At 44.4% G+C, this 13,383-nt stretch overlaps 1 protein-coding gene across 1 annotated transcript; it reads left to right on the forward strand.

Moving 5' to 3' along the window:
* The first annotated feature begins 1,765 nt into the window (after positions 1-1,765).
* On the forward strand, positions 1,766-12,246 carry LOC147906017 (peptidyl-prolyl cis-trans isomerase FKBP42-like). The gene is made up of 7 exons (XM_087382692.1): positions 1,766-1,906; positions 2,110-2,286; positions 2,976-3,065; positions 3,242-3,426; positions 3,808-3,930; positions 11,291-11,443; positions 11,713-12,246. The coding sequence occupies exons 1-7, from the start codon at positions 1,849-1,851 to the stop codon at positions 12,037-12,039; spliced, it is 1,113 nt and encodes a 370-aa protein (XP_087238818.1). The 5' UTR covers positions 1,766-1,848; the 3' UTR covers positions 12,040-12,246.
* The last annotated feature ends 1,137 nt before the right edge of the window (positions 12,247-13,383 follow it).

A 13,383-nucleotide genomic window follows, 5' to 3' on the forward strand; every position in this document is an offset into this window, starting at 1 on the left:
CCTCCAAAATGGTTATCTCCCTTGCATGTACAAGGATGAATCTTAGGCCTTTGTGTGGACCTAGTTTCTCATTTCTACAAGAGGTACCATGGGGGTAAACACATATCACATGGCCTACATCATATGGTGACCAGAGGTGATTTACAAAATACAAAACACATAACATTCTTTTTGGAGTACTATTCCAGGCAGAGAACGTCAAAATTTGACCAAGTGATGATAAATAAAGTTCAAAAGACAAAGTGCTCAAAAGGCATAGTCTTTATCTTCTACCACAAAGTTTGATTCTTCATTTGTTGATGGAGTCTTTCCTTCAGCAAGATTTCCTTTGTTGTTGATGCAGCTCTTCTTCACATGAAATGCTTCATTCTCTTGGGAGTCATTCCTCTCTTCTTAGGCTTGTCTCTTGGAGAGCAGCTGTAGATAAAACCTTTTTAGGTGGCAATACTCCATAGTATGATTGGGTACTCCACAGAAGGCACATATCTTTTTCTTGGTGTTCACCTTGATGAAATATTCACCATTACAGGGCTTTACTCTCATTCTTGGCTTCTTTTGGAATGCTTTCCTCTAAGATACATAGTCAATGTCAGAGGAACTATATGATGAAGGCATATTGGGAAGGTCTTACCACTAATGTGGCAGTGTCCAGTCCCTTACAAAGAAGTCTCCTTCTCCACAAGTATAATTGGTTGGAGAGAGAGTTAAATACCCCAGACTCTTAGCATAAAGGAAATTCTAGGCACCACCCCATGTGGGGGCCTTTGCATTACATCATCACCTGTGTCATGGCCTATGGCACTAAGTGTGTCTCTTCTACACACACACACACACAACCATATGACTGCTAGTGGATGCACACATGCTCCTAGCAAGCCCTCGATCACACATATCCCAACAATCTCCACTCTCCAAACCAAAGTTGGATTATCATGTCATCTCATGACCACATTCAAGTCAACTACAAACCAACGTTGGGCTATCCTGTTTGTATAGGGTTTGCAGTTATGATATCTAGCCATGCTTATTCTAAAGCAGATGTGGGTTAGTGTCAACTCTAAACTAGAGTTGGGTTTTATGTCCACTCATTATGGTCAACAAGCAAAGTACTTTTTTGTCTCGCATCTCTCCCTCTACTTGTTTGTCTATTTGTGGAAGGGTAGTGTTGGGGTTGCATTTGAGGGGTGCGATCATCTGATGTGAATTCCATTTGTGATCTGAGGCAAAACCTTGGGTACTCTGAACCAAGTTGGGTATCATGTCCATTCATGTACCAAAGTTGAGTTATTATGTGCACTCATGTTTGCTCCATTCATGTCCATTCATGTACCAAAGTTGAGTTAATATGTGCACTCGTGTTTGCTCCAAACCCGAGCGAAGTTATCACGATCTGAGTGAATCTATCATGGTGAAACTCAAGAGCTACCACGTCTGCACATGTTCGCTCCGAACCAGAGTTGGGTTATGAGGTTGATTCATGTGGGTTGATGAACTAGAGGGCATCACGTCCTCTCAAGCAAGTCCTTTTTTGCCTGGTCAACTTGCTTGCTCAAGTGAACTGGGGCTTGTCAACGTTGGACCAAAGTTGCGTTAGCAAGTGTCCACTCTGAATGAGAGCTCATGTTGACAGGCTCAAACCAAGGTTGGGTTGTGATGTGAGCACTCTAGTGAGAGGTGGGTTATGATGTGATGGTCGAACAAGCGAGTACTTAAATTTCTCAAGAGAGGAATGTGGATTGAAGATGCTCTGTGAGCTTGCGTTGCAGCCATGGCTCTCTGACCTTTCATCTTCATCCTCCTCTTGCCTAACTCCCTTCCCCCTTAGCATCCATTGCTCTGCACTTCACCATGAACCAGCAAGCCACTCGCCCAGAAATCCAGCAAGATGAATCAGAGTCCTCCGATGGTTTGCTCTCTCTCTCTCTCTCTCTCTCTCTCTCTCTCTCTCAAAGCTCCTTTGCCTGCTCACAGTTCCTTGATTTTCTCTTCAAATTTTGTCCATCCTGCCTCTACCTGTGCGCTTTGAGCGTTTCTGCCGGCCTGCACGCAGCTGATTGGACACTTCCCGAGTTGCATGAACGCCCATGACAGTTTTCGCTTGTGTTTCAGGCAATGACGACGCAGTCCAAGTTGAGGGCTCCGTTTTTAAAAGCGCCGCTCTCGAGCGAGACGAAGCATTGCCACCCAAGGTCGCGTCGGAAGTGGAAGTGCTGCATGAGGGAGTGACAAAACAAATCGTAAAGGAGGGTCATGGAAAGCCTCCTTCGCAACAATCCACTTGCTTTTGTGAGTGCACGTTGAGGTTTATGCAGTGAGATTTACTTCATTGTGAAACTATTTCAACAAGAGGGTACCTCTATAGATCAACGTACAGACAGGATCTTTGTCCAGGGAATGTTATGACCGAGTCTTATAGGAGTAAGCGTGCTTCGCTGTTGGGAATAGATACTTAAGACTGGCAAAATTGATATTTCTTGTATACGACAGAGGCCAACAACTCTCTTTCTCAATCAATGTGTGTCCATCTGTGACTTCTTTTCCCTGGAACAATATAACATCTCCAACGCATCACAACAATGCAGCGATAAAATAATTGACATGGCAAGCTTGCTTTAAGAGGTACTATAATTTGCCAAGGTAGTTGAGCAATCGGCTGAATGCTTTGTGGACTTGTCAAGGCTTTGCATGGAAACTATCATTCTCGGAGACTGGGTCTTCCCATATCTTTAGTTCTTGTCAAAAGTTTAAACTTTCGGGACCATTATATAAAATACAGCCTATTATGAAACATAGAGGTGAAACATCATGCCAGCGTAACAACCCAAGGACAGATTTTACTGTGCTATGATAAGAATATTATTTTTACACTGATGCTTTGTTTCCATTTGCAGTGTAAATGAACTTGGGTTCTGCTTGTTGTGAATTGATAACTTTTGATGACTTGCCTTTACGTCTCTTGTTTTTTGAACTGGCAGTACATTATCGAGCATGGACTGAGATGACCATGCACAAATTTCAGGATACTTTCCAGGAACAGCAACCGATGGAACTGGTCCTGGGGCATGGTGAATCATCAGCCTTAGCTTCCTATCCCTCTAGTATTCTGCCCAGAATTGTTAGAACTACATGTATTTCGCTTATTTGGATGGGTGCATTCACCTTTTACTTTCTTATGTATGCTGCCAAAATTCTCTTAAATTTCAGATGTGACTTTTACAACCTTATCTATTTTTTCTACCAGAGAAGACAGTACATCGAGGTCTCGCTATAGCAGTTGGAAGCATGAAAGCTGGTGAAAGTGCTCTCTTTCACGTTGGTTGGCAACTTGGTTATGGTGAAGAAGGGAATTTTTCCTTCCCTAACGTGCCACCAAAGGCGGACCTTATCTATGAAGTTGAAATGATTGGGTTTGAGGATGGGAAAGAAGTGAGTGTGCAAGTGTACCTTTCCAACTGTGCTCGGAATTCATGCAATCTCTCCTTGGTGTCCTTTTTGATTCATGTACAGTTCTGCAGTGGATTTGTCATGATTCGACCAAGTACACCAGCTTTTTTCCCAATTCCAGTTTATGTTTTAATGCATGACTGTTTGTTGGTGAGGATTGAAAGATGATCTCTGATGTGGAGCTTGAGAGTAGCTTTTTATAGTGTGTGATGTGCATATTTTATAGAGCATGTAGATGACAGCATCAAACACTGCACGTGTAACTTGGCAGAGTACCTGTGCATGCAAATGTTTTTAAAAATCTACTTTTTCACGAGAAATTTGTCACGATTAACGAAGCTTATGCTGAAATTATGCATGTAGGGAAAGCCTCGTTCTCAGATGACTGTTGAGGAGCGTATTGAAGCAGCAGATAGGAGAAAGGCAGATGGAAACCAGCTTTTCAAAGATGACAAAATTGAGGAAGCCATACAGCAGTACGAGATGGTACCTAATCCTTGCCAAAACCTGATTTTCGTCCCAAAACAACTAAAAGGTTATCAGAGTTAACAAGAGGGCTGTCAATTCCTTTTCTAATCAATACAACTGTAGAAATGAAATGCCACACAATTCTATACTCACTTTTTATGAGCTATTCTGGCAAAAGCTAAGATTGCTTCAAAGGTCTTGTGCTCCTGCTGAAAGCATATAATGTGCAGCCTGCAAGACAAGAAATACAGCAGAAAAGAACCTTGGAAACAGCAAGTCACTATAACCCATCTTTTTGTCCTAGAGATGGAGGTGTCAAGTTTGACTCTTGCTGGCTTAAACATGGGACGTGCTCCATAGCAGGGGTGTGTGAGATGTAGTTCTGGGCAGCACCATGTGCTCATATGTGTGTGATGCTACGTCCGTATCATCAAACTCCCTTACCATTAGCAGCTGTTGGAGTTAGGATGATAACACACTGCTAAAACGAGTCTTTAGAAAGAACTATCTCAATATTAGCCATACGACTATCATATGTATGTGTCATTCAGATGGTCAATCATGGCAGAATATTTAACGAGGAATATCCCTAACCATACCTTCCCAACTTGTGGGCTGAAACACCTCAACCGTCTGTGCTTGCTCACCTGTATATGATTATGTGGATGACTTAATCTGTGTTGAAACTGTTGTTGCCTTATGTTTCTTATATGCTTCATGGGCTCATCAAGGCTTTTAAATGAAAACAAAAGATGTTCCATATTGGGAATGAACTTGCATAACTGCTGCACCTTCTTTCTAGGTTTTTGTGCTTTGCTTGTGTGGGAGAGTCTTCTAAAGCAGTTAAAGCTTGACTGAGGAGAGTGAGCCTACTTCTTCATTTGCCTTCTCCTTCAATGCTAGGTGTCAGCACAGCTGGGTCTGCTGTTGACCTTTGGAGTTGTGACAAAAACTCAGTACGAGTAATATGGGTAGGACTGTTCTAGCCAAATAGTGCAATAGGGGGCATTATAGGAAGGGCTATACAAGTCAACTTTGTAGTGCACAATACATCAAGTTTGATATGACCTTCATCATATCTCCCTAGTCTACTTTGAGCTCCTTACTAGATGCTAGAAATAGCAGGAGGGGACAAAAGGAATGAGAAAATGAGTGAAGGAACTAATGTGCATGCCGGGTGTGTGAACTTGTGTGTGTGTGTGTGTGTGTGTGAGAGAGAGAGAGAGAGAGAGAGTGTGTGTGTGTGGATGTGTGTGTGTGTGAGAGAGAGAGAGTGCGACCTCTGCTGTTCAGCCTCGTCAAGGTTTCCGTACAGCCCCCCCTTCTGTCCATACACCTGTACGGTCCTCATACAGCATTCACACGCTGTTCGTACGTCCGTACAAACAGATAGGTTAGGTGGACGTACCTCCGTGTAGTTCTGCATGCAGCTCCGTACAGTCCCGTCTGCATCTCCGTACAGTCCCGTCTGCAGCTCCGTACACGTTTGTTGTTTCTGTACTTCTCCGTACAGTCCTGTGTCTGTACGCTCTTTTTTTCCTTCTTGTCTTGTCGTAGTTCAATCATGGCTTCAGGTTCGGATGTTTGTACATATGCTCGAAAAGAAAGGCCCGCAGATGCTAAGCGCCGCCTATCAGAGCCTGCATCACAAGATGATGAACTTACTATGGAAGCTCAGTACGTGTTTGACACCCTTAAGGATGACTTTCAACAGTCACGACAGGAATGGGGCAAACCGGTTCCAGAGGTCACGTACAAATTGAAATTGCCGTCCCTCGTGAATCCTCTCAGGAAGTTTTCTCAAACTGCGGTTATAATTTTCTTTCCAGGAAGAATCCCAGCGGACAGTGATGCAGTGGATTAAGTCCATCCTTGGAGGATGCTTTGTAGAGGGAGTGTATTTTGCTTCCAGAGGCTTTTATGAGGTGTACCTCAACAGGGGACTCATCAAATGTGAAATGCTTGAAAAAGGTCTAAAAAGTCAATGAGAAAGAAAACTGAAATCATCATGAGAGTACTGTCAATGTTGCACATTGCGTACACAAGAGAGAGAGAGAGAGGGGCAAGATAACCTCGTTTATAGCATGCAAAACAGTGCCAACCAGAGGTGTTTGTGAGGAGGAAATGGAAGAATGAATACGTGGCAAGCGCAATGGAACAATCCATATGTGGCAAGGAAGCCTTATCTATAGTGTTGGGATAGGGGCTGCAACTAGCCAACCCAGGTCCGCTTAACCCGACCCAGGTAAGCTCAGCTGCCCCGACCTTGGTCAGCCGACTGACCTGCCCTTGGTCAGCCGACTGACCCGCTCCTGGTCAGCCACACTGCTGACCTGGTTAGCCCCAGCCAGCTGGCACAAAACCAGCCTGTAACAGGCCCTTGACTAGCCTTCTAACTTGCCCCTAACCCTGGCTAAATGCCCTGGTAAACAGCCCCCAAACTAACTGCGAAAACTACTCCTTTTCAGGGCAGGCACACTCACATAGAAGCCCTTCACTCTCCACACATGAGATGCTCTAAATGAAGATGCAACCATGGACCCTCCAGCACCTGAATATTGGAATCACTTTGGAGAGAGCACCTGTCAATCTGGATCCTCGAAACACAATGCCACCATGAACAGCAAAGAGATCTGCTTGGCTTTTGATTTTCCATACCAGTGTGCAGTGAATTCCAAGTAAAGAATGCTGAGCTGTAGAGCAAACCATGCCCAATATCCATTGGCGAACACATAACATCTAGGAACCCCGAACAATAAACTCGAAAACGTCCTGTCCATAGTCTTTGCTACACCAAGCAATGAACTTTGAACACATCAAGTCCATAGCTCAGCCCGCTCTTCCGCCCATAAGCCCTCTCTGGCTGTGGCATCCCTACCTTTTTGCTAGAAAGCAGGTGCAATCTGGAGTTCTTGAGCAAGAGCTGCCTCGGATCACCAGACTTGTCCGAAGAAGAGCCTGCATGATGAAGTTGTGTCCTAGTCCTTGGATTTCATCTTGTGCTTGGACTGACAATCATTTGCAAAGTGACTTCTCTTCGTACGGGCATAGCACCAGCTTCTTCCTTTCTTCTACACTATTAAAAGTCCCTGATCACCACCATGAGACACCTTCAACTTACCTGGGACAGGAGAATAGATTCCTCCTCCAAGAGAAGGGAGCAGATGTCATCAAAATCCAACTGATTTGTCGAAACCTGGCACCGCAATGCTTGGGAAACGACATCATACGCTGTTGGAAGCTTCGTGAGGGTAAATGCAGCCAACTGAGGAGAGGATAAGGAAGCACCCATTGCCTGTAGCTGGTCATGGATTACCTTGGCCTTCATTATAAACGGCTGCATCAAGCTACTTGCAGGAAATTCAAGATTGTAGAGCTGACCTTGCAAAGTGACAACCCCCGTATGAAGAATCCCGGGCATAGAGATCCTCAACCTAGATCAGACTTTAGAGGCACTAGCCAAGGCTTGCACTGCTGGGGAGACCTCGTTTGTAATGGTCCGCACCAACGCCGAATGTGCCTTAGAATCACGGTCCTCCCAATCTTGGAGTTCCTCAAGGAAAGCTTCATCCCGGTCAATCCCAACGTATCGAGTTCTTTGGATGTTTGGGCTTCCTTTCATACCCTTGAATGATTTCCTAGAGGCTTTTGTGAATGAACTAGATTTTCATGTTCAGCTTCCAATGAGCATATTGGATCCATTGAATTTGTCCTCCTTGCTCATACACGGGTGTTGCCATGGATCCACTCCAATCACTCACACACACGTGTTGAAAATCAGAGGAACAGCCCTGATGAAGGGGAGGATGGGTGGGAAAGAAGAAGAGATAAGGAGGGTGGCTGGGGAAAGAAGAGAAGGGGGGCTGGATGGGAAAGTAGGAAGGCAGAAGAAGCTGCTAAGGCGCCTTCTTCAAAAAATTCCAAATCCCTTGGGGTCCATGCCCGCAATCATAGTTTTTTCCATACGTTAACATACGCATACGGTATATGGGCACGGAAGTATGGATCAGCCCCTAGGGCTGAATCATTTGTGACCCTAATTTTACAATTTAAACAACCAGGAAAATATACATTGTACACATTTAATTGACAGAGAGCTACAAAACTTTCAACTTCAAACTTCAAACGTCAAACTTGTATTAATTTTAAAGTGAAGAAATTGATTTCAAAATTTTCAGTGACCAGCACCCTCTGACGTGTGTCACGCCTGCCAGTGGTAAATTTCATGAGCCCACACTCTCTAGGTCCAAGGCCAGCTTCTAGACGACTTGCGGCTCTGATACCATGTAAATGTTGCACATTGCGGAAGCATACATGAGAGAGAGAGAGAGAGAGAGAGAGAGAGAGAGAGAGATTGAATGAGGCAAGATAACTTCGTTTATAGAATGGGAAACAGTGCCAACCAGAGATATGGGAGGAAATGGATTTATCCAGATGTGGCAAGGAAGCCCTTTTTATAGTGTGGGGGTAGGGTCTGCAGATAGCCGACCTAGGTCTGCTTTACCTGACACAAACTTGGTCAGCTGACTGACCCAACCCTGGTCAGCCACACTGTTGGGCTGGTTAGCCCCAGCCAGCTGGCACAAAACCAGCCTGTAATAGGCCCTCTACCAGCCTTCTAACCTGCCTCTAACCCTGGCCAAATGCCTTGGTAAACAGGCCGCAAACTAACTGAGAAAACTACTCCTTTCCAGGGTGGGCACACCCACATAGAAGTCCTCACTCTGCATGCATGAGATGCTCTGAATTCTAACAAGTACATCCCCCATGGGGAACTAGAGGTGTCTATCTCACATCTCCAAGACTGATGAAACTAAGAAAAGACTACTTATGAAACTAGGAACCATAGGAAAGAACCACCATGTATCAGGAAGTTCCTATCATGTCATGTTATGTGTCTTATATCATTTGTCGGGTATCATTAGGGAGTTGCTTGCTAAAGGTCAACTCCCACGCAGCGGAATCTCCTTAAAGTGCCCCTTCTGGGGCTCAAAACTAGGAACCTTTGGCCCACAAAACTACCTCACATCAAGGCAAGGGCCCAGCCCCTAGGTCTGCCTTATATAAGGCCTGGTTGGCTGCCTGCCCAACCAGCCTCTCTCTTGGCTGACCCATGTGCTGGTCTGTCCCACCTCTGCTGCACCCTACTGCTCCGTACTTTTGTTGACGCCATCCATGAGTTCATAGCCGCTTCTCTTGGGTCCCTGCTGCTGTCCTCTGCTCCGCCTTATGCTCCTGCAGATCAGCCAGGTACCCTTGTCCTCTCTTTTCTCTATCTGATCCCTGCCCTCATGGCAGCCATGATGCTGCCCATGTGGCCATCTCTTAGACAGGTTCACCCCCCCATGCTCTCCTCATATGGGGGCTTACAGAGGGGGAGGTGACCTTTACAACACCCTTTCTGACCGACACATCTAGGCACAATGCCAACACTTCGATGACGATGCTCCAGTAACTCCCTGGTCGTAGTCCTTGGGAACGTTTCGATGTCAAAATCTGCTGAGTCGGCCAGTTTATGGCAGACCAGTCGGTATTTTCAAGGGCCCTTGAGGCTTATAAAAGCAGCCCATTGCAGGGCATTCATTGATCCACCAGGTCAGCCATCAGAGGAGCAGCAGGAGCAGCTGTACTCACACCCTCAGGCCTACATCGAGGTGGCCGAGGAGTCCAGGAGTTGCTGCAGACTGAGCTCTCAAGGGCTAGACCTTGGGTGTCTTCTAGGGCAGCAAGGTGTTGTGATCTGCAGGGAGAGTCCACACATACTCGAGGTGGAGCATGCGGGCTCAAGTCTAGAGATATCCGGCAGATAGTAGAAGTACCTGGTGGTAAGATCAAAGGACCACGCTCTGGTGGGACTTTGGATCTATCTCTTTTGTATTGTGTCCATAGCTTTGGACGGAAATATATTGTTTTGGTGGTAGCCTAAGCCTTCGAGGTGCAAGGCTAACACAAGCACTATTTGGGAGCCGGTTAGGAACACCTCCTAACGCTAGGCTTGTCCCAAGCGCTCTTATATGGTTAACACAAGCGCTATTTCCGCTAGTAGGGAGAGATGGAAAGGATAGCAATATGCCTTGGCACCCACGGCCCAAGAGCCTTTTATTATAAAGAGAGGGAGAGTGCTAAAAGGAAAAGGGTTGGCCCTCCCTTCAAAAGGTGACTTGTTTAAAAGGCCAAATGGTTGACTTTGGTCTTCATACTTAGCAGCAAATGCCTGCTCTACACCACGCATATCATCGTTAAAGACAGATTATTATTAGCTAGTATATTATCTTTAATGTATGCTAGCTGTTGTTGCAATAGTTTTGGACATGTATTTATCGATTTGGTTAACAGGGTAAAGACAGAAACTTTTTTTTTTTGAAGTAGGAAAAATATATGCATGCTGTCCACATGCTCAGTTCAATGTGCTGCCTTTTGGCAGCCCCTTTCTCCCTCATCATTCCCCCTGTCTTTCTACCGGTGTCAATCCCCCATGCTCTCCTCATATGTACGCCTTACATGTGGGGAATTGACCCTCATTCTCCATCAGCAGGTTCATTCAATTATCGAAGTCTAGTGTGGCTCCTTAACCAGTTGATCTTTAATTGTCTCCATCGTTTAGTGGGAAGGATCTGGCTCTTCCATCGTAAGGCTGGCTCCACCAAGTTTATTTTTCCACATTTAAGTGGAAAAGCTCATTTTCAGTGTAGGAAGAGTCATCACCTTGATTCCTTGGTGGTCGGCTTCTCTTCATCACCCCCGTTATTGAGCACTCTGCAATTATGGTGAGGTGAGATACATCCGTCGACATGGATCTCACTTCTTTGCATGACCATGAGGAGTCAGTAATGGTAGAGGTTCACATTGAGGCAACAAGAATGGGAAGGGTAGCAGACAAAAACACAGGGCCTGAGACAGCCCATTTAGCGGCACCATAAGCTAGCCAAAAGGCCACCCACACAGGCCAGCCAATGGCCAACTGGACAAGGAGCCAGCCAACCTAGCCTCAGTCTGGCTAACTAGCCAACTAGAATAGTCAGGAGTTTAGGATGATTTAACTCTTCTTGAACATTGATATAAAGTGTCCTCCAGTCTTGATGCAGTACTACATTTACAGATATAGCTGCAATTAATACTCTTCCTGGGGAGGGAGCCAGGTATCCCCTGCTCCTCTCCCTCCCCGTGTGAAAAAGGTAACTTCTATGAGGACTTTGAAAACAATACAAAGAATTACCTCTCTGTGAGGCATTGAAAGAGAAAACTGGCCATCTTTTTGTAAGATTTGATATATTTAATCTTTTGAAAGTATAGGTTGTTTTCAACCTTGGTGGGTCCCAATTTGTTTGCATGCACAGCATCAGATCATGACATTATTATTTTTCTGTGTTTGGATCAGGCTCTGGCGTATATGAATGATGAGTTCATGTTTCAGTTATTTGGAAAATACAAGGACATGGCGAATGCTGTAAAACATCCATGCCATTTGAACATGGCAGCCTGTATGTTGAGATTGGATCGTTATGATGATGCAATTGCACAGTGCAGTATGGTATGTTGAATTTGTCAAAGCTTGATTAAGGTCAATTTACAATGACTGGCTCAAATCTTTGTAAAAACCACTCAATCGAGTCGTTTAATTTCTGCGTCAGATGCCCTAGGGATATAAGATTTCCAGGATCCATAAAGCTTTTCTAGTGTGCTTGCTTGCCTTAGCTTGACAAAACGTTTGAAGATTATTGAGGCTTCACTTGAGTATTGGGCTAGAATGCAAACAAGCAGATTTTCTGATTCCTCCAAATATGCTTGGAACTTCATCAGGTTTTGCAGGAGGATGAGACAAATGTCAAAGCTTTGTTTAGACGAGGCAAGGCTCGTGCTGCTCTTGGTCGGACAGATGAAGCCAGAGAGGATTTCAAGAAAGTTAAGAAGCTATCTCCGGAAGACAAAGTTGTTGTTAAAGAGCTGCGTCTACTTGCTGAACAGGACAAACAAGTATATGAGAAGCAGAAGGAACTGTACAAGGGATTATTTGGTCCTCCTCCTGCTGCAAAGACAAGAAAATTGTACTGGTATCAGATATTGTGGAGCTGGATTACGTCAAAGATTAGATCAATTTTTAGAATTTACAATAATAAGGATGATTAGCATTCCGAGTAAGAGAGAACCTGCAAATTGCCAGATTAACTTCAAGGAGTGTTAACTCTCGCCCCCCCAGGGAAGATTTGTGTCCTACACTGATCGTCACCTATTTGGCAGTTTGCATATATTGGACTTGAGGTGCTAGTTTGGAAAGAGTGACCTGTCCATTTGTTGTAGGCATGATAGTAATTTATGGCTAATGCCTTAGTTCTAGTTGCGGCAAGCTCTGAGCGGATTTTGTGAGTCTTTAAGATAGTAACTTGTCTTATGAAAGAGAGGCTGGCGAACTGTTTTCCTAAAAGCTATATATGTACATGGAAGGACTGTTCAAAGAGAAAAAGGTCTCCATTAAGGAGGAACTTTATGCTAAAAGAATAAAAAACGATTCAGTTATTGCCATTAAATGTTCTCAAGTTCCCAAGAATCACATTAAAAGTAGAAACCGTAATAGTGTTATGATTCTGTTCATTCATTGTCTGTTGTAATAGCAGATGCACGTGCTTTGAAACAACTATTGATCTCTCTCTGCAGAATGGAATATCTGAACGTTCTGTACTAAGAAACGCCTGAATTATGCACACACCAAATTTATGTACTGCTTAATGGCCCTAAAAAACTGAGACACGCAGAAATTGTACCCTTTTTTAATTCTAAAGTGTTGGATAAAGCTAGGGCAAGTCTTGGGTTGAAAATTTGCAATTGTATGAAATTTATAACCTTGGATGAATAACATATCTTAAGAAGGCATATGGCTAAACTAGGAGAGAGCAGTTTATCCGGTTGTTTGATCTACATCTTAAGCATAAAACAAGGCTCTTTAGAGTGAACCAAGAAAGTCACCTCACGTCACCGTTCATGAAGTTACTTATTTTTACAGCTTTCTTGCATGTGCAGTTGTGAGTAAATGTGATAGGTGTGTAACTCCTAGATGCATGAGTCAATACACTAATCTTGTTGCTCCTAAAGGGAGCCTTTGTGATGGACTGATTCGTTGGGTGTTGAAGAAGCGTGATAAGAGAGAGTGTTGCATGCTTGCCTCGAGGGAGCTGGTGTAGGATGGCTCACCAACTCGAGCTCATTTTAATAAGAATGTGTCAATGCAGGCCATGAAGACTCTGCAAGGTGTAGAAACGTTGGGTGGTTAGTGGAGTAGTGATTTCAAGACAAAGGTAGCACATTTGTTGAGTTGAGTGGGTCTTTGAGGCCGAGGAATAATCCTTTGCTATTCTCGAAAGCTATGATGTGCTTTCTACGAGGTCCCAAGAAGAAACAGATATTTGTATGTGGCAAAGGTACGAGGATACGTGGCAATTGCGCATTGACAAGGGATCCTTCACCAGTTTGCTTGGG

The sequence above is a fragment of the Dipteris shenzhenensis genome, chromosome 1, assembly GCF_047967505.1.
Source record: "Dipteris shenzhenensis isolate YYH24624 ecotype China chromosome 1, Dip_SZ_1.0, whole genome shotgun sequence".
NCBI lineage: Eukaryota > Viridiplantae > Streptophyta > Polypodiopsida > Gleicheniales > Dipteridaceae > Dipteris > Dipteris shenzhenensis.